The following is a 21,240-nucleotide window of genomic DNA, read 5'->3' on the forward strand; positions in this document are numbered from 1 at the left end:
AACTGCAAATTCGCACGAAATTAAATTCTTCAAAGGGCATAGTTCAGCATATTTCTCTCCACATACAACAAATACATGCGTAAACCTATCAGTTTGCTCTCGAAAACACACGTATTTATCCGACTGCAAAGATACTGTTGAACAGTCAATTTTTGAAGCATCAATTCCCAAACTTTTAGGCTATTAAAATAAAAACAAAGAAACAAAAATAAAAAGTAAATAAGAATAAAAGCAAAAAATAATATTTACATGTTTAATCTGAGCTGAGATGCAAAACAAAAAAAACACCATTAATATAAAATAAAACCAAATCAGAAAATTAACAACTGTTAACTGCTTAATAATTCATTATGATTCATTCATACGGACTGAACTGAATGTCTAAATACAGAAAATAAATAGCCTGCAAATTTATTAACTAATTACGATAAAAACATAAGACTGAAATATAAACTTAATCAATATTGTTAACGTTCAATATTTTTAAATAATAAAATTTAAATCAAAAAAAAATTTCCAAATAGCAAAACAAAGTAAATTTTAAATTCACTAAAATTCACCATACTTAATTTATACAGTTCAGCAAACAAAGTATACACATAAAAAAACGCTCTATCTTAATTCTTAAAACTATTTAAACATATAAAATACTTCAGAAATTACTTCATTTATCATATTCGCGATTAGTTATCAATATTGTCATTATCAAATTGCGGTGATTTAAAAAAAACTATAATTACCTTCCCAAAAAGTCGAATTTTGATAGGCTCAGGTATTGGTTTCATTGGTCAATCTTAAACAAAAAGACAGAAAACAACTCACATAATTTGATGAAAACTAACAAATCTCCCTCTTATATCTAAATATTAATAACAAAACGCGATCGCCTGAGCGTTGGTGGACTGTATTATTATTCAAGCGGGAGGTCAACCTGATTTGATTATCCAACAACGTTAATTAATGACGTTCGTTTCCGAATGTGATGAGAGAACAAAGCAGTAACGGGTAGACTTTATTGAAGATTCGACAACAGGCAACAGTGTCAACAATACCAGAGAACTTTACGAGGGTCAGATTACCAAAATAACTCCGAAACCAAACTACCACAATTTACAATAACAGGATGATACACACATGCACGCTATACAAACTCTTATTACGTCATCTACCGTAAGCCACTATACGCAGGTACTGATTCGCAGGAGTCGGTGAGCAACCAAAGAATTTCCAACACTAAATATCTGTCAGTCGAACTATTCTTTTAAAACTATATTGTAGAACTCAAGTTACAGATATTTTGCAACAAATAATATTCATAAGCATATTTTAAATTATATTAATAAGATTATGCATAATGTAAATTCAATTTTTTAAAATGAATATCACTTTCTCCTGCATTATTACAGCAATTTATTTTACAGGTAAACATTTGGTATGGAGGTAATAATGCAAAAATTTCAGAAATTAGCTACTCTAAAGTAGGGATTTTATCAAATATAATTGCTGTTAATTTTATCATTTCATGGGCAATTTTTGTTGAAAATGCACTTAATTGTCAGTCATGATACCGCGGTAATAGTCTGTAGCAGACAAGAACTGAACTAACAACTGTATTTGCCCAGACAACGAAGTGGAAGAAGGATGAAGCTATCGTAAGCGGATATACACTTGAAGATCAAAGGAAGATTATGGCAATGCGTAGGTTGGAGCGAGCGTGGGTTGTCTGTGGTAGAATCCTGCTGTGACGAATCGGTAACACTCCTTGTTCGGAGTTGCTAATAAATACCGTATTCCTTATATGTTTTTTGATTGAGATAATGTTACCGGGAAAGCGCGAACCCGGAAGAAAGGTTAGGTAGGAAGCCAAGCTGAGGATACGTCCGTGCAGAGAAACCCGCCGGTTGACGACTGTGCTAATAACCCGGTTGGGATGATGAACGAGCCCGCCCAAGAAAGCGGCTCGTTACAAATCATTAGTTTAACAGCTATTTGGTTGCAGTGCTGATGAACAACTACTGGCATTATTAGTATGAGCAAAAGCCAAAGAACTGAAAAATATAACAAGCGCAGTCTGTCCACAGGTGTATTCAGTAAAAATGTCATTTTAAAGTTTTTCGATTGATTGGAATCAGGATATGCCAGTTAAACCAACAGACGATTGACGATAGAAGCAAGTGATGCAATAAATCACAGTTATGTTCGTCATAAAGACTAATTCTGATTTTACAGGTTTCTAAATCATTTTTGATTTATATGTTGAGTTCATCACTGCTGTTCATGGTAAAGAAATTCTTAAAATTTATTTTATAATTTTAGCTCACTATTTTCATTGTTCAAAATATAATAGATAGAATTTGTAATGCTGTAAAGCTTGTATTTTTTGTAATGAAAATAATGCATATCAATGAAATAAATTTAAAATTTAAGCAAATTTCTAAAAATTAATAAGGCAAATTTGCTATTTAATTCATAAAGTATTTCAATACATTGCATAAATAGTACACTCTTACAAAATTTTCTGAATTTCATTAGTCGACTAAAATTACTGTTTCTTAACGTAAGTGATCCAATTTTCAGGCATAATAGGCGAATGCAAGTTTATATATTGGCATCGTTGCGTTATCAATGCAAATAAATTGCGATTCGAATAGTTATTATAAAAGCTTTATTAAAATTACTGTAAGATAAATCATCGTTGCTTTGATTTTCAAATGAAATCTAACTTGACGTGAAATAAATGAATTGAAATTTAAAAACAAAATTAATTGTATGTATCAAATAGAGTGATTACATTAGCAGGAAGTTAAAATGTTAATATTTGCTTTAATTTGTTACTAGAGGAGGAAAGTTTTCACTAAAATGAAAATATGGATATATACAGACATATTGTGAAGTGAATGTAATCCACAGTGTGTATAAGTTAGACCTCTTATGTATGCTTAGGAATTCAAGTCTGTGAAACAAAATTGATCTGTTTTCAAACCAAGTTCTTCAAGAAAGAATGAATGATAGAATTAGCATTGTGCAATGTTCAGAAAGGCAAAATATTTGCATCACATTATTTTCATATTAAAAAAAGTTATTTTATGAGAAATAATTGCCAAATATTGTATACAGAGAAAATTGTAATGAACTGTAAAGTGTAAAGAAAGCAAGTAAGCAGTTGAACAACTGAAATAATAAAATCATCAGATGTAAAATGGTTTGCAAACAAAGTGGATGCTTCAAAACAGCCAAAGTTTTAATGTCATCAGATGATCAAAAATTTTGCTTAAATTGTTGTCAAATGTTGAATTAATAAGGAAGAAATAAAGAAATACAGATAAGCAGAATAGATGGATGCAAGTAAGAAAAATTTGCCCGAAATGAAAATGAACCAAAGTTGAAGCTTCAAAATGAATAAGCAAACGAACTGAGCTTCATTTGCAAATTTGATAAATAAATTCTGCTTTATCAGAAGTGTGGCAGGTGAGTTTTCATTATTTTAGAATAACACAAATTGGTAGAAAGATGGTGACTTGTAATGGTGTTTATTTTTTAAGTTTCTCCAGTTTAAAAAGCTTATGTTTTTTTAAATATTTTTTGACAGTTAGCAAAACAGTTTTCAAATCATTAAATTTCAAATTTATGAAATTGCAACTAATCTTTTTAATGGGATGCTAAACAAAAAAAACGAATAATACAATTTATTGTTCATTGATGTTTTAAATTTTAATGACAGCAATTTTAAATTCATCTGAAGCTTTTGAGTTTTTTCATTTTCCTTGCAAATCAGTCAGTTGCATCCATTGAGTTTTATTTCACACTTAACTCAAATATATTGTACTTTTATATTATTTGAAAATTTGCAATCATACGAAATCATAACATTGATAAACAAACACTTTATTATTTCTGTTGAAGAAATGAAGTTTGAATGTTGAAAGTGGAATTCATTAAATCCACGGGAAAGCTATGTTCAATGTCTTCTTAATTCATCACGTGTCTAATGTACAGCTGCTCAATTTGAAATTTAAATATTTCTATTCTAAATGATTAATAAAAAGCAGAGACAAAATTTTCTGTTCCACTGCTTTTCTTATGTAAATTGAAAAACTGATCAGTTGAATATTGATTAATAAATAAATCTTGTGAATAATAATTTATTAACGTTGACTTCCTACAATATATGACAACAAAACAGACCAATGTGACAATTATCTATCTATTATTGCTGTAAAATTGAATCGTTGCCGACATGACAAAGCTCATTAAAGCGGTCGGCGGTGTAATGAAAAGCTGAAAAGGCACCAACGCCAATTATGAAAGCTGCTTCCTGCTTGTCGAGATTGTAGTTTTAAAAATCGCAATCAACTTGCTCAATGTATGAATTTTTTGCATTTGTCTGTAAATTATAAATATTTATTATGCAATAGATTAAAATTATTATGTTTTTTTCAATGGATAACAAAAAGTTGTAAATTAATTCTGGATTTACATTTAGAATTTAGTTGTAAATTTTGTAATTTAGTTAATAGTTAACAAGGATTTGCTTTATTATTTGCATACAAAAGTGCATTACGGAAAAAATAATTGAGCATAAAAATATTTTAAAGTATTTTACAGTTGGAAAGTTTTCAATTAAACTTTACAAATAAAAGTAACTCTTCAAAAATTTTGTTGAGTGCCAAGTCAATGTTTTTATTCTGAAAATCTAGAATATTTAAAGAACATTTTTTGTAGAATATGATGAGTAAGCATGAAATTTATTTCTTGCAAATATTTCAGTTGCTTTGTGCTTATTTATTCTTTTTTTATAAATTAGTGTATAATTATTTATTTGCAAATTATTTACAAATTTCAGCTCAAATTTTACGGATAATAATTTCAATATTTTACGTATCCGGATTGGTATTTGATGAAGCATTTTGTCACAGTTATTCATGCGTTTGATTTAGCGCAATAATAATATTGATAATGATTTACTGCAAATTCAATTAATTAACTTATAAAGTAAAGTACAAAAATTAACTCAATATAAATCAATCAACACATACTAAATCTCTGAACTTGCTTGAATGATTAATTGTTTATTTTTAATATCAAAATACAGACAAATACTTCAAAGAAAAAGAAAATAATTTTTGAATATTCACAAAAGTTAATCAGCCCAAAGAAAAGCTCCCACGTTTTTTTAATGTTAGATGTAATTATTTGTCAAAGTATTATTATTGGCAATGTCACAATTCGATAACGGCTAATAAAAAATAGCATTTGAAAATGGTTGAACAAAAAATAATGTACTCTGTTTTTTTGGGGATGCATGCAATTTTATATAATTTGTGAAAAAAATAAAAATTTATTATTGAATTATGTGCAACAGAAATAGAAGCTGTTCACAAAATTCCACAAATCACTAGTAGTGCTATGAATAAATTTGTAAGTACTTTTGAATATGGTTACTTTTGTAAGTAACAATTGTAATTTCATTTTCCATTTGGTCAATGCAAGGTCATTTGAAAAGGTCAAAATTGCTTTTGCACGCATGCGGTAAGTTTCTCATAGCACAAGCAACGAACGGGTCGTCCAGTGCATAATATTTGTTTTTACCGCTTTTCTGAGCCTGGTTTTTATTGAAAAAGCTCTATTTTAAATATTTAAATTAATAAATAGCAACTTGTTATTCAAGCAGCCAAAAAAATCTGATGAAAATGGATCCGGAAATGGATCTTCCATCAACTTCTAAAGTAGGCATCATTCGTTTTTTTTTTAAATTTTACTTGCATCATACTTTGCTGTAATGTATATATGAATAATTTAGCACAAAGTTAATCAGAGTGAAAATCCACCAACACCACAGTTTCGTTGGTTTGCAAAGCACATTGATGTTGGTGTGCATGCTTATTCGAGAGGCGATTACGAGTCTGCTCTGGCTGCTTACGAGGCGGCGTTGTTCTCTGAGCCGAACAATTCGAAATTGTTGGGAAACATGGCTCTAACTTTGGAAAAATTAGAACGTTACGACGAAGCTTTGGATAAAATCCAACGTTCACTTGAAATCAACCCTAAAAGTTCAATTGTAAGTTTTTCCCTTTCTAAAAGCATACTTTTATAATTGCAAACCCAACTGAAATCCCATTTTAATAATCCTACTACTTTTTAATCAGTGCACAATGGTTTCAAAGCTGAAATTATAGGTTAACAAAGCAAAGCAGGATTATATTTGCTTATTACTACTAGTTTATTACTTTAAAATATTCATTGCATTTTTTCCCATTTTTCTTTTGCGTTAAAATTTGCATAATTCCATGCATACAACAATAAGCAATCCATTATTGCGCAAGTGTTTAAAATTTTTAATTTTTTCTTTTAAAATTTAAAAAGCAATATTATTTACTTTTACATTTCAACTCATTTTTATTACTTTATTATTGCTTTAATTCTTCCCTCATTTAAAAATTGGAAAATTGAACACACAAAGTTATTAAATTTGAACTTATTTTTCAAAATGAATTTAAATAATACTAAAACTACTAGTATATTATTATAATTATGATAATAATTATTATTACTATATAAGCATTACAATTAATTTTTTTCATTATTAGAAAAAACACGCTTAAAAAATGTCAAATGAAAGTACTTTTTTTATAATTTGGTTGGATTTACTGAGTTTACATTTATTGATAAAGAACAGCTTTTAGCAAAATATTTTAGCCTTACTTAGGGAAAGATTTTCTTTAGATGATCAAAATTATACTTCTCTTTTTAGTGCATGAAAAGCATATTCTGCATTGAAAAGCAGATTGACGGATTCATTACCTTTGTACAATAATACTAATCAAGCATTGAAATCTGTCTGATATTCATACTGTGGATAGCAGATTATAGTGACATGATAGAGTTCAGCTTAAAACTTAAAAAATGTTATGTAAATTTATATATTAGACATTTTAAAACAACTTTTAATTAATAAAACATATTCTTTACGAGTATAATATTGAATCTGATGCAAAAAGCACGGTAAGAAAATGAATATATTTTAAATGACTTTTACGCAATGCAATTTACAATTGTAGAATTATAAGCGTAAAGGAGCGATTCTGCTGAAAAAACATCTTTGGCCCCAGGCAGCGGTTGCTTTTTCTTTTTCCATTATTCATAATCCAAATGATGCAGATCTTCTGAACGAAGTATACAAGTATATGATGGAATCTCCTCTTGCAGGTAATCAAATTATAAAATTATTCATTTCGAACACTAAGAATTATTTATTTTATTCAATATTGATTTAAGATTTTTTAAATTTATGATTATTCTTCATGATCGATTTTCTATTATTAATATAGAAACACTGTAGAAATTATAGTAGAAAGTTTATACGTAAGCTATGACATTTTAAAGTTGATATTACAAATATAGCCAGTGTGAGATATTAAAATTTTGTTCAGCAACATATGAGCAACGAAAATAAGTCCTATAAAAATGTGTGCATTTTCTAAGATAAATCCCTTTACAGGCTTTACCATCACCTATTGATATGTATACATATCCATTTATTTGATTACATATATACCTTTCTGAAATTATTTTTACTATTTATAATGCTATTGACTTTGGATAACTTCTGCTAGTTTACTGTAAAAGCTTCATTTATTCATTTTAACAATTTTTACTCTGAAAATAAAATCAAGCCATTAGAAATGCTTTCAGTTTTCTTAAAGTGCATATCACATTTTTATTTAAAGTGATTTTGTAATATTTATAAGTTTTGTAGGACTACACAGTCAAGACTAAATAATATAATTTAAACTAAATTCCATGGAGCATTGTTATATGTTTCTTATAATATTGTTATTATTGATATATTTGTATAGATGTGTACAAATGAAAATGTAAATGAAATAAAACTGAAAAAGTTATTATTTTAATTTCACAATAAAAGTATTATCTATTGTTTTAAGAACAAATCAAAATAGCGGTGAACATGCTTGATGACGTAGCTAACAAACGTACACCGTTTGCTGTGCTGGGCGTGATTGGTCAGCAACTTCTTGAAATGGGCTACAAACGTCAAGCAGCTACTATTCTTGAAAATGCTCTCAAGTTAGAAGAAGAGAACTGGATTTTCAGAGGCTCAACAGAAAGCTCTTTAACACTCGCATATATTAGTCTTGGAAATTACGAGCGTGCTTTAGAATGTTCAAAGCAGGCGTTGAAAGAATATGAAGAAGCTGGTGATGAGGCAACTGCGCTAAACTGTAAACTTCGCGTTGCTTCCATTCATTTGCAACTTGGCCAGTTCGCCGAAGCTGATCATTACTACAGTGAGGTTCTTATAACATCTTTAAGGGTAAGCTTTTTATGTTCAAGAAATTTTAGAATTTGCTTTTATATAAATATTTTAGCAGAGAATTTGGTCATATGGCATCTATTCATGGCTTGGTTTAGCCATGGTTGCTTACAAACAGGGTAGATATGGGCCAGCTCTGCATGCACATGCACGTTGCATTGCTTGGGCTAATGAACTTCAGCTGCCATTGTATGTTAAGAGTAATGTACACGTATCTCTTTTGCATATATTGGTAGAAAATCGCAGAATTCGTGAAGCATTAGAAGTTGGTAGTCTGTTAATACAGACTGTTGACCAGTTTGGCAATTTAGAAGACCGAGCTGTAACTAGAATAACTCTTGGTCAAATTTACATGCGCTGTTACAGTTTTCCAATTCGTGTGACACAACTTTACAAAGAGGCCAGTACAATTTTCGGCAAATTAGAGAGATGGATGTATCAGTTTCAGGTAAATTACAAGTTCACTGCTTATAAGTTTGAAGTATTTGTGAATATAATTTTCATTTTATTTAATGCTCCGCTATTGCTAAAATATTCTTTAAAAATATTTATGTGAAGTTTTTGTTAATATTACTTCATAAATATAAATAAAAATAAATTAAATTTTGAGGTTTAATTTTGATTAAGATTATTAAATATTTGCTTTATTTTTAAAATATTTCACTTCAATACGTACAGTTTTGTACTGTTTGCATTTGAAGGCATCCATGGCCATTACTTTACTTTGTCTTGATTTGGAGTGGTTAAAGCGCGCTGATATATGGGCTCGTCGTTTGATCAAGCTAGCTATATTATGCAATTCACCGCCCATTGATGCACAGGCATGCAGATGCGTTGGTCATGTACTGTTGAAGCTAAACGCGCTCAAGACTTCAGCTCTTTTTCTGACTCGTTCTATACAGATAGCGGAAGAGTTCGGTGATTCTGCTCTATTACGAGAAGTACGAATTTTGAAAGCAAAATGCATGTGCAGAATGCGTCGGCATAATGAAGCAATAAAGCTCTACAGAAATGCTCTTATTGCATCCAGACAAGATTCACGCCCTTTGGAGGAAGTTATAGCTTTGCAAGGTATGTGTCAATGCTTGATACACATTGGTGATCCAGAAATGGCTAATGGGCAAGCAGCGCATCTTCATCGAATAGCATATGACAGCAAACAATCAGCACCCGTACGTCAACACGCGTTATGTGCTTTAGCTGATTATCTAGCTCAACGGCAACGGTATTTGGATGCTATTACATTTTACGAATTGTATTTGACTATGGTGCAAGAAGAAGGCCTACAAGGATGTGAAATTCGAGCTTGCGATTGCTTAGGGGATGCGCATAGGCTTCTTGGTGCACATGCATTGTCGATTCGGTACTATACGCAAGCATTATCATTGGCTAAACAACTTGGACGAGTTGAAGATACAATAATTGGTTATTATAAGCTTGGCAGAGCCCAGTGCATCATGGGCAATTTTCAAGAAGCTCTCAAAAGTGGAAAATTTATGCTTGCAATGGCGCATTTTCTTCATTGGCCAGTATACAAAGCGACTGCTTTATCATTGCTTGCTGATATACTAGTCGGGATGGGTAAACCGAAAGTAGGACTTCATATTGCTTGTCGTGCACTTGCCTTATCCAAGAAGACCAAAGATCTCAGTAATGAGTATGATGTTAGTATGCAGGTAATTCAAACAACAAGTATGATTTTTAATGCGAATAGCTTATTTTTATCATAAACATTGATGCTTATTTAATTGTAAGCGCTTACAAAATAGCATTTAAAAGCGTTCATTGTTTTTAACTGAATGGTAATATTATTTCAAACTCTTTGCTAAGTAGTAAAGGATCCAAGTTTTAAATGCTATTGCATGCATAAAAGTAAATAAATTTACACATAGAAATTATAGCTTTATTTTATAACTAATGATTCAGTGTTTTCAAGAAAAAGTTTCAAATCAGCATGAATTGTTGTCCATTTTTGAAGGTCGCCAAAGCTTTGTTCGCAGTTGGTCAGTACAAAGAAGCTTTAGAGTATTATATGCGAGCAGAATCATTGTCTGAAACTACGCAAAACTGGCATTCCATGTTCACAGCAGTTCATTTTATGGGAAAATGCTATGAAAAACTAGAAGACTTTCCAAAAGTGATTAGTTGTCGTCTACGACGTCTAGAAATTGCCAGTCGCAAGGGTCTTGTTTTGGACGAACTGTGTGCTTTGAGTGCAGTTTCTGAAACATGCATCTTAATCAATCAACATTCAGAGGCTATTACTTATCTTTTGCGCCAGAGGACTTTGTTAGATTCTGATAATGGTCGAGCTTACTGTCCAAGATTTTACAAAAGGTGCATGACCTTGTTAACTGGAAGTTATGCAGCTTTAAACAAATGGAAATGGACAGCGCCATTATATGAGGAACTAATAGAAGTGGAATCGACTTGTCCGCGTTCACGACTACTTTATGGATTGTCCATCTTTAAGCTGCGAATGTACGAGACAGCTATGCCGCATTTTAAGCGTGCAATTGAATTAGAAAATGAAAATCACGTAGATGAAACCGTAATTGTCGATGCATTGGCTTTGATGGCTGCTAGTGCTTGGGCAACCCGTAAGTTCGAAATGGCAAAAGCATATGCTGAACGAAGACGACAGCATGCTGTAGAAAAATCTCTGCCCCAAAGTGAATGTTTAGCATTGCTGCAGTTAGGAATGATTGTCAGTACTACTGATGAAGTTATAGCAGCTGCAGAGAGAGCTTTAGCGCTGGCAGTATCTCAGAAGATGGATGATGCTCAATTGCGTGCAACAGAATTGATCATCTGCAAAAAAGAAGCAGATGGTGACATAGATGGCTGTAAAGCAATGTTAGAAAACTTGCGGAGTATTTATACTGTTGAAAACAAGCCATACTTACTTGCTCAAGTTAATTATTTAGTAATAAAAGGTAGGTATTGTCTCCAAATTGTTGAAATATATATATTTCAATAAAAGATAGTTTTTTTGAACAAAATACGTACAGACTAAATGTGAGCAGAAATTTTTGATTGAGTAAAATTGAAACAATGAAAATATCATATTATTATACAATAATCCTCTATGTTTATTTTTTTTATAGCTATTCTTGATTTCGAAGAAGACTCTTTCTCAACAGCACTGAATTTGCTGAACGAAGCAATGGTGTTAGCAGATTCTTGTTCTGATGATTTAGTTGGAGCAATGGTGCGCATTTGGCTTGCGATCGTTCTTTGGGCTGACAATAAATTGCAGGTTTGCTCGCTTGCATGCTTGCTTGTAATGTGTCACATTAAATGCTAATTTCTTAAAAAGTTTTTTAAAGAATTCTAGAAACGTGTTTGGTGATATTTTTAAAGCAGAGCTATCCCCTTATCCTTGTGCAGAAACCATGTTGCGAGGTAACTGGTGTGGAATTTCCTTGATCGAGCACACAGCGTTTCTTCTTCTGGTGAGCTTTCTTTTACTTCATTGATTAAAATAAATTTGTATTTTAAAAAAAAAACAGTTTCTGTTGACGATAATGAAACGTCCATTGGAAGCGCTTGAAGTGGCTGAACGACTGCGTCGTATTTATTGCAGCTGGTCAGAAGAATCGTGGAGAATTACTTACTCTAATATAATATTAGACAAAGATCTATTGTTGAAAGAATACAAAAACAGAACACTAGTATACTGCATTCAAATAGAGAACGCAGTCTTTTTTTGGATATTGGGTGGAGGTAGGTTCATATTAACTTTCTTATTCTTTTTGGAACTTTCAAATCAATTTCAGAATCAGACGTGCAATTTTGGGCATACCAAATGAACAATTACAAGATGCACGATTTAGCAATGGCAATTGATTCCACTTATGAATCAGAAAAGTGCATTTTGTTTCACTTGTTTCTCTAACTTACATAATTTTTTTTGCATTGAAGAAATCCGAAAAAATTAGAAATGGAACCATGGAACAGAACGCCTGGAATTTATAAAATTCAAATGCCATATAAAAGAGCTGAAGAAAAAGTAAAAAAATTAGTGCTAGCGAAAATTCCTCAAATGGGATTGATTAAAGCAAGAAAACGACTTGAAGCAGCTTTGCGAACAGCACTGCGTGGCAGTCAGTTTGTAGATGTAATTAGTCATAAAGAAATGTGCAATTTTCCATGGAAACGTTTGGTGGAGAAATTAGCCCCGGCTAATCAAGCTGCAAAGATTGAAATTATACCCAAAATTTTTACAGAATTAGACTGTTTTCCGGCTAAACTTTCTGAAAAAGAAAGACTTTCAGGAGATTTTCTTGCTGCTTGCACTTTCATGAATGATAATATGAGCAAAACTCCAACAACTGCAGAATTGAGTAGCTCTCGAAAATGGGGGAAAATATGCCGCCTGGCAATGGCACTGCGACTTGTTCTTGTGGCACCGAAGCGTAGAATGGCCTTGCTTCTTTTGGTGCATTTAGTAATAAAATTCATTTTTTAAAATCACACATTATGAAAGTGTAAACATTTGTTTTTCGTGTAGGTGGATAAAATTTTAGAAAGAATTAAAGAAGGCGAAAAGAAATTATTATATACGTTGGAGAGTTGTATTGTGAAACAAATTGAGGGAAAAATTATGGGTTTAGATGACATTTTGTGTATTCTTGGATTTAAACGCACCCAAACGCTTGATACATGTTGTATGGATATAGAGTGGTATTTTCCTTGTGAAAATGAAGATGACATTTTGGGATACGCCAGAAATTTGTTTTATGCTTTACTGCGTAAGTATGGCATCACAACTTTGAAAATCAAATTGAAATTCAATTCAAATTGAAGATATTCCCAGAGACATTATGAACGCTATTTCAAGAGTTAGCGGTGAGATGGCACATATTGGTACGATTGTACATATTGTACGTAATTTATTTTGAATTGAAATACCAAACGTGTTTATCTGGGTTTGTTGCAGTTAGAATATTTGAATATCGAAGTTTTGAAGCTTGCTGTGGAAGATTCACTTTTTGTTGGTGCTGTATTAAGTAAAGAAGAAGCAGCGAACGGCATAAGCACTCCTTTATTTATGGCATTAAGTATTTATTGTGAATTTTCTTTGAATGTCGTTTGAATGAGTTCATTTTCAGATTTCAAAGCGTTTCCGATAAGTAATAATTCCATTCGATTGGTATGCATCCTGACTGAAAGCACAATGTCTGATATTACGCAATGCTGGCTTGCATTGGCTGGTTGCTTTGCAGGTAAATTGTAGCGAAACAATATTTTATATTGTTTATTTTTCAATAAGTCTCAAATGCATTAGATAGTGGTGTATGTTCTTGTTTTTACAGACAAGCTTTCCAGTATAATAAGAGTGAGCTCTGAAGAGGCGAGTCAAATTTTGGTGCGTGGTGAACCAAGTGAAATAATGGTCAGTAAATCTCCACCAGATATACCTCAAGAAATGCCAATCTGCGATGAAGATTGGAAAATATTTGAAAGCGATGTGCTTTTTGCTGATATATTACTTGATAAAAAAAAGAAGAAGAATAAACAAAAGTGGAGAAAGAAAAGTAAATTGAAAAAGTTGCATAAATGGAAAAGTGAGACGGCGTTGATTGATTCTGAAAAAGAATGGGATAAATTTGCATCTGATGGAGAAGAAAGAGAAGAAGTGTCTGAGAATGAAGAAGACAAAGACATGATTGGTATATATTATCAATAATAATTTTCTTTTAAATTTGTAAAATATTTTAAAGCCAACTTCATTTTTAATGATTACTTTTGAATATATGCCTATTTTTTAAGGATGCATTAATGCAGAAATACCTAGTGCAGAAGAATTAGAGGATCTCTACGAAAGTTTGCAACAAAAAAAATCATAAATTTATTTACAGCTTTTATTTATTTTATCAAGACAAAAATATTATGTCAAATTTTTCCTATTTTAGCAAAGTTGTCATTATCTTTTTATTGGTGAGATCACTATCAGAACCTTTTATGCAAATAGTTGTTTTGGTTAAACATGAATAATTGCACATGTTTTCATATTTTATTATTACGCTTGAATGATGTTATATGAAGCTGGAGATGTATTGTAGAAATTTTTAAATTTTTATTGCCTATTTTTGAGCAACTTGTTGTGTTATGCTTTTTTGTGTGTCATCATAAAAAATGAATTATATTATTGCATCTAGTTTATAAAGAATGTCCATTAAACAATCTACTTGTTGTGCTGCTAATTGACAAGCTCAGTGCTGTTTCACAAGCTCAATTTCCAATCACTGTCATGTAAATGATATTTGTTCTAAATTATGATGGAGCAAAATGACCAAACCGTGCGTTTAGTTTAATATGAACAGAACAAGTATATTCAACAAAGAAAAAATTTTTAATGGTTTTTTCAAAAGTACAGTTTTAAAAAGAATTTGAAAAATTGTTATATACAGTCAAACTGGGTTAAGTGCACATGAAATTTTCCAAGAATTTCCATACACTTATCCAAATTGTGCACTTATCCAAAGATGAAAATTATGCAGAGTAATTGAAAAAAGCAATAACTTTACGTGTACAAATAAGTTTAAAATGTTCATTTATTTTAAACAAAATAGTCAGAAATGTGAGTTTAAATTATAGTTTGTGCCACTATAATTACTAGCTGCTGTTCAATACGATTTAGGTCTGTCTGATTTATGTTGTTTTCGTGAAAATATGACCAAATTGTCACCAGATCTGCGGCAGCTTCCTTGTGAGTAACTTCCTTGGAAAGCAGTAGCTGCTTTGAGTTTGGCTAGTTCACGTTGCCTGCGATGCGCAAGTTTATTCTGATGTTGCGAACAATAGACTTTGCTGAGTACCAATAGTTGTTATGGCTGATGATAAAGGTAAAGCGGTCGAGAGAGCGCCTGTTGTACATTTAAGGACAATGTATGGTGAACGGTAAATCCTGTGGACCGCAGCAAAATGATGCACTTCATCAAGCTGTGCATTTATTCCAATTTGCACTTGTCCATTATTTTACCCTATAATTAACTACAAGGAATTTCGCTAAGCCCAAATCTTGTGCAGTTAAGGAAAATGTGCACTTAACCACGTTCGACTATATTTGCAACAGATAACATGTTAAAATTGCAGTAAAGTAAAAGTAAGCAGGAAAAAATAGTGTAATTTCAGTTTTTCAAGACTTTCACTTTCAGCTGTGAAACATTAATTTTATAAATTACAAAAATCAAGTATGAATCACTAAAAATTTTTATAATAAAATTAAAGTCGAATGTTATTAAATTATAAAAGTTTTCAACTTCAAATGAAATTTAATGATATAAAAATTACTCAATGTTGTCAGTTTTACAGTATAAAGAATCTGCTTATAAACGTAACATGTTTTTTGACAAAAAATATAATACTGAAATTATTGAGAGTTGTGAAGTTTTAAAATTGGTCGAAGTTTAAATGTGTTAACTAACATATATGAATAATGCATAAGCCGCGGGCAGATTATTACTCCGTCAGATGTTCATTTATTTAAATTTCTTGTTAGACACAGGAAGATGAGCAATAAATGCAATAAATTTTATAATAATATACTTAAAGGTTGCTATGTAAAGAAGAGGAAGCTGAATTTTTACTTAATCATTGCTGCTTAAGCAGGGCACGCAACTTTCTGACTAATGAAAGCCGCGCTTAGCATCTTTAATGTCACAACTGCCGCAAGTGAGCCCAACCACACTGTCCTTTGATATCCAATTCTGCTTTTAGTAAACATCTTTTACTATGGCACACATTTGAATAAAATTCACAAGAGCGGTTAGATGTTTACTGAGGTACATGAATTTTTAAGGTAATCTATATGACTCGCCTTACTCTGGCATCATTTCTACAAGACGTGAAAAATCAGGCTTTTCATTAGAAACCATCAGCCGTATTCTAGCCTCCAGATTGTCATTTGCTAGTCGACTTCAGTACTTATGTTTGAAATATTTCATCCGTGAAAATGCTGTTTTGCACATGCAAATGCTTCCAAAGAGAACGAGAATGTTTCTGGCCAGTTCTCGAAGCTTGGGATAGTTGACAGCTACATTCCATGCTTCTCTGAGGTCATATTTTTTTCAAATTTCTTCATTAGCGGTTCATTGTTCTTCAGTTTGACCAATTCCATTTGAAGATCTGACGGTGTACTTTCTGTCGCCACAAAATGAATCGCAATACTGCAAAGATTTTTTCAAAATCCTTAAAACGTACAGAAAATTCCTTCAACAATTGAAATTCAAATTTATTCAGCTTAGCATTGCTCTTCCACGGCAGCACATTTTTGGCTGCACGGCCGCAGGTTGCGCACCCTGCTTTAAAGGTTCGCTAAATGTTTCAACAGGCATCTTTAACAATGCACATTATTAAGGTTCCACGCATACTGACCTCTAAATATAATGATGCAACAAATATTCAGCCCAAAAATTATGGAATGGGGTAAAATTTTATTCTGGTCATTCATTCAATAGCAAAAACAGTTGAAAATTTTGCGATAAACCATGGAAATATCAAACGGACTTGTATACATTACGATTAATCACATTTTCCCACAGGAAATAAAAAAAAGTAATTTAATAGTGTCTTTATTTTTATATATCTCGTTGTAAAAAAATTCAAATAAAATGAGACAATTCTAAAGAAAGATTTTTTAATTGATAAAAAAGAAAGTGATCCAATTGTTTACCTTGTACATTCATTTTTTGGCATATCCTAGTGTCTGCTTTTAGCTAGCAGCAGAAACATAGAAGGAGAAATGCGTACACATAAGTGCATACAACTGAATTAAACGTATTTAAATTTAGTTGGCGGGAAGATAAGCCATTGCAATTAGACATTGAGCAAGCGCATAAAGATTTTAGTTATGAAATATCAACCAAAAATATTAAGCATTTAGGAACAAATACTAATAAATAAGAAATATATTATTAAGCAGACTAAAAGTAAATAAATATAAACTGTGTTGAAAGGTTACATGTAAAACTAATTAATTAATTAAATATAGTGAAGTGGAATTTAACAAGCACAATTGCCATTTTTGTTGATGATAGCAGAATGAATATTTTTCTTAAATCAACGTAAAAGCATGGCTGGTGATGTGAGAAACGCTAAACTAAATGCATTTTACATGTTTTATTTTCAGTTATTTTGTTATGAAATCTGGAAAAAATTTCATTTAATTGAAATTGAAATACACATATTGACATCAATATTGATACCAGAAGACGTAGATGTATTAATAGCACATAAAGCAGGTACCAGTATTATTAAATAAGTAAGCAATAAATTAGCAACTTAAATTATTTCGTATTTAAATAAACATTTAGTGTTTCAGTTAATTGTGTTGGCAATGTAATTAATATAAAATAAATAAATACTCGAAAGCATAGTCAAGCATAAATATAATCATATTTAATTATACATAAGAGATACATATAGGAAAAAGAATATATAAGATAGCAAATTACTGAAGTAAGCAAAGTTCATTAAAATGAAGTTCACAACGGTGGTTTCTATTTTGATTTTACTGAAAACCTCTACTGCACAGGTGGCAACTTGCAAGGACGATGCTAATGCTAATACTGACTGGTAGGCATAATAAAATCACAGCTTGTTGAATTTTTTTTTACTTTTAAAGCGTTCTACATAAAACAGACACTTAAATTAAAAGCTGAAGTATTAGACACTTAATTGCATAATCATGAAATTTATTAATCATTATTATCAAATCATTGATTATTATCATTAGAATAAATATAAAATAGCAATCGAAGCATCATTCACATTCTTACATTTTTAATGTACTTTAATGTATCATAACTTTCTTTTGCTACAGAATTTTTATTTTAAGGTTTTTTGTATACAAACCCCCAAATTCATTGGACAGCAAAATCATAAAATCAGCAGTAGCTCCAGCTTGGAATCCTTCTGCTCGAGCTATTGATCAAGACGCAGGCCATTCAATATTTAATACAATGGCAAGTTTCATAGCAAACCACGTGAACATCAAAGTTCTTGCGTATAATGATAATCCACCAAATTTGCCGCTACGAAATGAAAAAAGCAAAGCTAAAGGTTATTTTAAAGTTGTTTATTAAAACAATATTCAAACAAAATAAGTGTATACTTTGTTTTTAGGAGTACTTTTGGTTGACAGTACAGTAGCTGACGCAGCAGCGTGGTTTGTGCACACTGTTCCTAAGTTTTTGGCACATCTTGGCGGCTACTCATGGCCAGCAGCAGAAACACAAAAGGGGCACATGTTTTTGTGTGTATCATTTACTGAAGCTTCTTTAAATTCAGTTGGTATAAAAATAGTATCTTTCTTATCATTTTTATACTTTTATAAAATATTACTGAAAAGTTTCCAATTGTAATTTTTAGCGTTCATTTATGATGAGCATTTTTGAATTCAATTTATGTAATACCAATTAATTAACCATTGATTTATAGCTAAAGCTATTCGATACCAGGAACCATTCATATACGCTAATAATTTATCACCTGAACTTCTGAATCAACATGTAGAACTATCTAATTTAATAACGGGAGCTCAGATTCGAGTAACACCTTTTTTGGAACATGCAAAATTTACAACAAAGTCGGCAGATGGAGCAGCTGCAAATATAGAAGCTTTCGGAAAACACACAAAATCACATTCAGGTAATTTTGTTTTTACTGAATTATTAAAAGAAATAAAAGTGTAAAATATAATTAGATATGTATGCAAAAGTTTTGAAAAATAAACTTGCTGCCAACATCAGAATATGGGCACCTTCAGATACAAGATCGAAATCAATTTGTAAAGGACAATATCAACTACGAAAAATTGCTTCTCCAATGCAATTTGATGGTGTTCAAGTGAGCCGTGAAACTGATAGCGCAAGATGGGCGGTTGTTGATGGAAAAAATATCGTTTGCCTTACAACAAATGATTATAAAGTACATTATTGAAATGAACTATATTCATAATTTTATATATGAAATTACTTTATTTTAGACGACTGAAAAGCAAATTCCAGGTGCAGCTGTATGTTTAGAGAATGCCGTCGTTTATAACACTTTCAGCACTGCAGCATCTAATCTTGAAGCATGCAACAAATAATTTTTGATAGTTATGATGCCAGTTTCTGTTTCTTGTGAAGTAAAAAATTATTTACCATTTTTCATTTTCTTTCACTTTCAATATTGGAAATTACAAATTACCTCCTTCATAATAATGGTTTTTGAATAAACTGCGTTGGTACCAAATGTGAAAAATATTTCATTGTAATGTTTAATACGGAAGGAAATAATATTGTTAACTGACTTTCATATTTTAAAATGGAAAAATATGCATTACGTAAAATTTATATGCGTCATAATATTGGACTAAATGTACTAAGCAAGTTGCGCTTCTCAGTAATGCAGTTCTAGACATTGGTGTAAAAATAACTGAATTGACGAAATGCCAATGTAAGATTAATGGCAAAATTTAAACTTAGCTTTCATTGCGCAGTGCTATGGAATATTTTAAATATACTACTGTAGTGCGACAACAGAAGTTATTAATTTACTAACAGCAAACGCAAATCATTTTCTTTTTTCATTTCTCAGAATATTTCTGGAAGAACTTTTGTCCTTACATTAACTGCAGAATTTAGTAAATTTTTCTCAGATTTAAGCTGGAATAAATATTTCAAGTAAAAATTTAATTATAAATAAATAACTGTAAGTTGAAAGAGTTGTAAGCAGTTGTAATTCACTTTTTCAAAAGCCTTGCTTAAAAATTTCACTGTGCCATATTTTGAGCTGCAAATGAACAAACAAATGTTTTAAAAATCCATTTGAACAAATTAATAAGCAGACAAAATATAAAAATGCAAAATTATTGGCAAACAAGCAGATAATAACTGATTTAGAACTCAGTGACAGAATTGAAAATTCAGATATTTTTTCATTTCTTTAACTTAGGCTGTTAAAGATATTTGTCCACGCATTTGCATTAGATTCTATTTAATTGCACTTTTAATGTGTTGTTTTATAAATATGTAATCGCATTTTAAAGTTTGTCAATCCTTGATTTTGAACGTTTTTCTTTTGTGAATTTCTTCACAAAATATATACAATTCATTGTATAATTTCCCATGATAATTTTTATTAACTAACTTATTTTCAATTATAATGATAAAATAATTTGAGTCAAGCAAACAACAGCACACTAAATTTTAATTCAAAATCAAATTTTCCGTAATATTTCATAAAAATAAATAAATTCAGATGGTTTTTGGTAAATACTGCTTTTGACATTTTTTAATCTCCGCATTTATCAACATGAACTGATTATATAATGCTTATTCATTAATTTTTATTGCATCTCAAATATTTCATTTTTTAAATGGCTTGCAATGAGATTAATTAATTAACTACATTAAAAATTATAAAAATGTGAAAGATAATGAAAATTTAATTTATGATTTTTACTCATTTCTTTATAATTTATGATACTCATAATCGTATTTTGCTTTTTTTCAATTCAAAATTCATTTTAATACTGCATGTTTGTTGTCAGTATTAGATATAAAACATTCCTTTGCTATAATATAATAAATTTAGTTAGTATTAACGTTATTAAAAAAATGAAATAATTCAAAAGTAAAAATCTCGTTCACCTTCTTACTTTTTAACAAAAGCATGCAACATAAAAAATACATCACCTGCGTTTTTGGCTTTCCCCTTTCCTTTGCTTTTAACTTATTATTTTGTTTAATGTATTTTTCAAAAGATATTTATACTTTTAATAAAAAAATAATTAATAACTCACAGCTGCAGAATACGCTGCACTTTTGTTTTAGTAATACTAACGTCATTGTAGCATAACCATTCATCATTGAAATTAAAATTAAAATTGATTTTGAAAAGCAGTATCTTCGATA

General features: G+C 30.7%; 2 protein-coding genes across 2 annotated transcripts; both read left to right on the plus strand.

Annotated features, from left to right (window-relative positions):
* Nucleotides 1-5,483: 5,483 nt before the first annotated feature.
* Nucleotides 5,484-14,827, plus strand: Tsp_11475 (putative tetratricopeptide repeat-containing domain protein). The gene is made up of 21 exons (XM_003372995.1): nt 5,484-5,529; nt 5,653-5,726; nt 5,801-6,058; nt 7,059-7,206; nt 7,944-8,332; nt 8,388-8,780; nt 9,034-10,008; nt 10,311-11,205; nt 11,440-11,591; nt 11,662-11,787; nt 11,845-12,058; nt 12,112-12,202; nt 12,257-12,782; nt 12,906-13,086; nt 13,142-13,222; nt 13,297-13,395; nt 13,447-13,560; nt 13,651-14,007; nt 14,108-14,161; nt 14,497-14,590; nt 14,749-14,827. Exons 1-21 carry the CDS (start codon nt 5,484-5,486, stop codon nt 14,825-14,827), a joined length of 5,346 nt encoding a protein of 1,781 aa, XP_003373043.1.
* Nucleotides 14,828-17,816: 2,989 nt separating this feature from the next.
* Nucleotides 17,817-19,430, plus strand: Tsp_11476 (deoxyribonuclease II superfamily). Its single transcript, XM_003372996.1, has 6 exons — nt 17,817-17,914; nt 18,177-18,400; nt 18,464-18,631; nt 18,779-18,988; nt 19,044-19,267; nt 19,326-19,430. The coding sequence occupies exons 1-6, from the start codon at nt 17,817-17,819 to the stop codon at nt 19,428-19,430; spliced, it is 1,029 nt and encodes a 342-aa protein (XP_003373044.1).
* The last annotated feature ends 1,810 nt before the right edge of the window (nt 19,431-21,240 follow it).

Source organism: Trichinella spiralis (genome assembly GCF_000181795.1).
Source record: "Trichinella spiralis strain ISS 195 chromosome Unknown Scfld7, whole genome shotgun sequence".
NCBI lineage: Eukaryota > Metazoa > Nematoda > Enoplea > Trichinellida > Trichinellidae > Trichinella > Trichinella spiralis.

Bases quoted from the DNA above. Each gene is read 5' to 3' on its own strand.
- Tsp_11475 (XM_003372995.1), top strand. From the start codon at position 5,484: ATGCAAGGTCATTTGAAAAGGTCAAAATTGCTTTTGCACGCATGCG. The intron at 8,333-8,387 runs GTAAGCTTTTTA...TAAATATTTTAG, and splicing joins TTCTTATAACATCTTTAAGG to CAGAGAATTTGGTCATATGG. The intron at 11,206-11,439 runs GTATTTATACTG...TTTTTTTTATAG, and splicing joins AATGTTAGAAAACTTGCGGA to CTATTCTTGATTTCGAAGAA.
- Tsp_11476 (XM_003372996.1), top strand. From the start codon at position 17,817: ATGAAGTTCACAACGGTGGTTTCTATTTTGATTTTACTGAAAACCTCT. The intron at 17,915-18,176 runs GTAGGCATAATA...TTTTATTTTAAG, and splicing joins GCTAATGCTAATACTGACTG to GTTTTTTGTATACAAACCCC. The intron at 18,989-19,043 runs GTAATTTTGTTT...AAATATAATTAG, and splicing joins ACACACAAAATCACATTCAG to ATATGTATGCAAAAGTTTTG.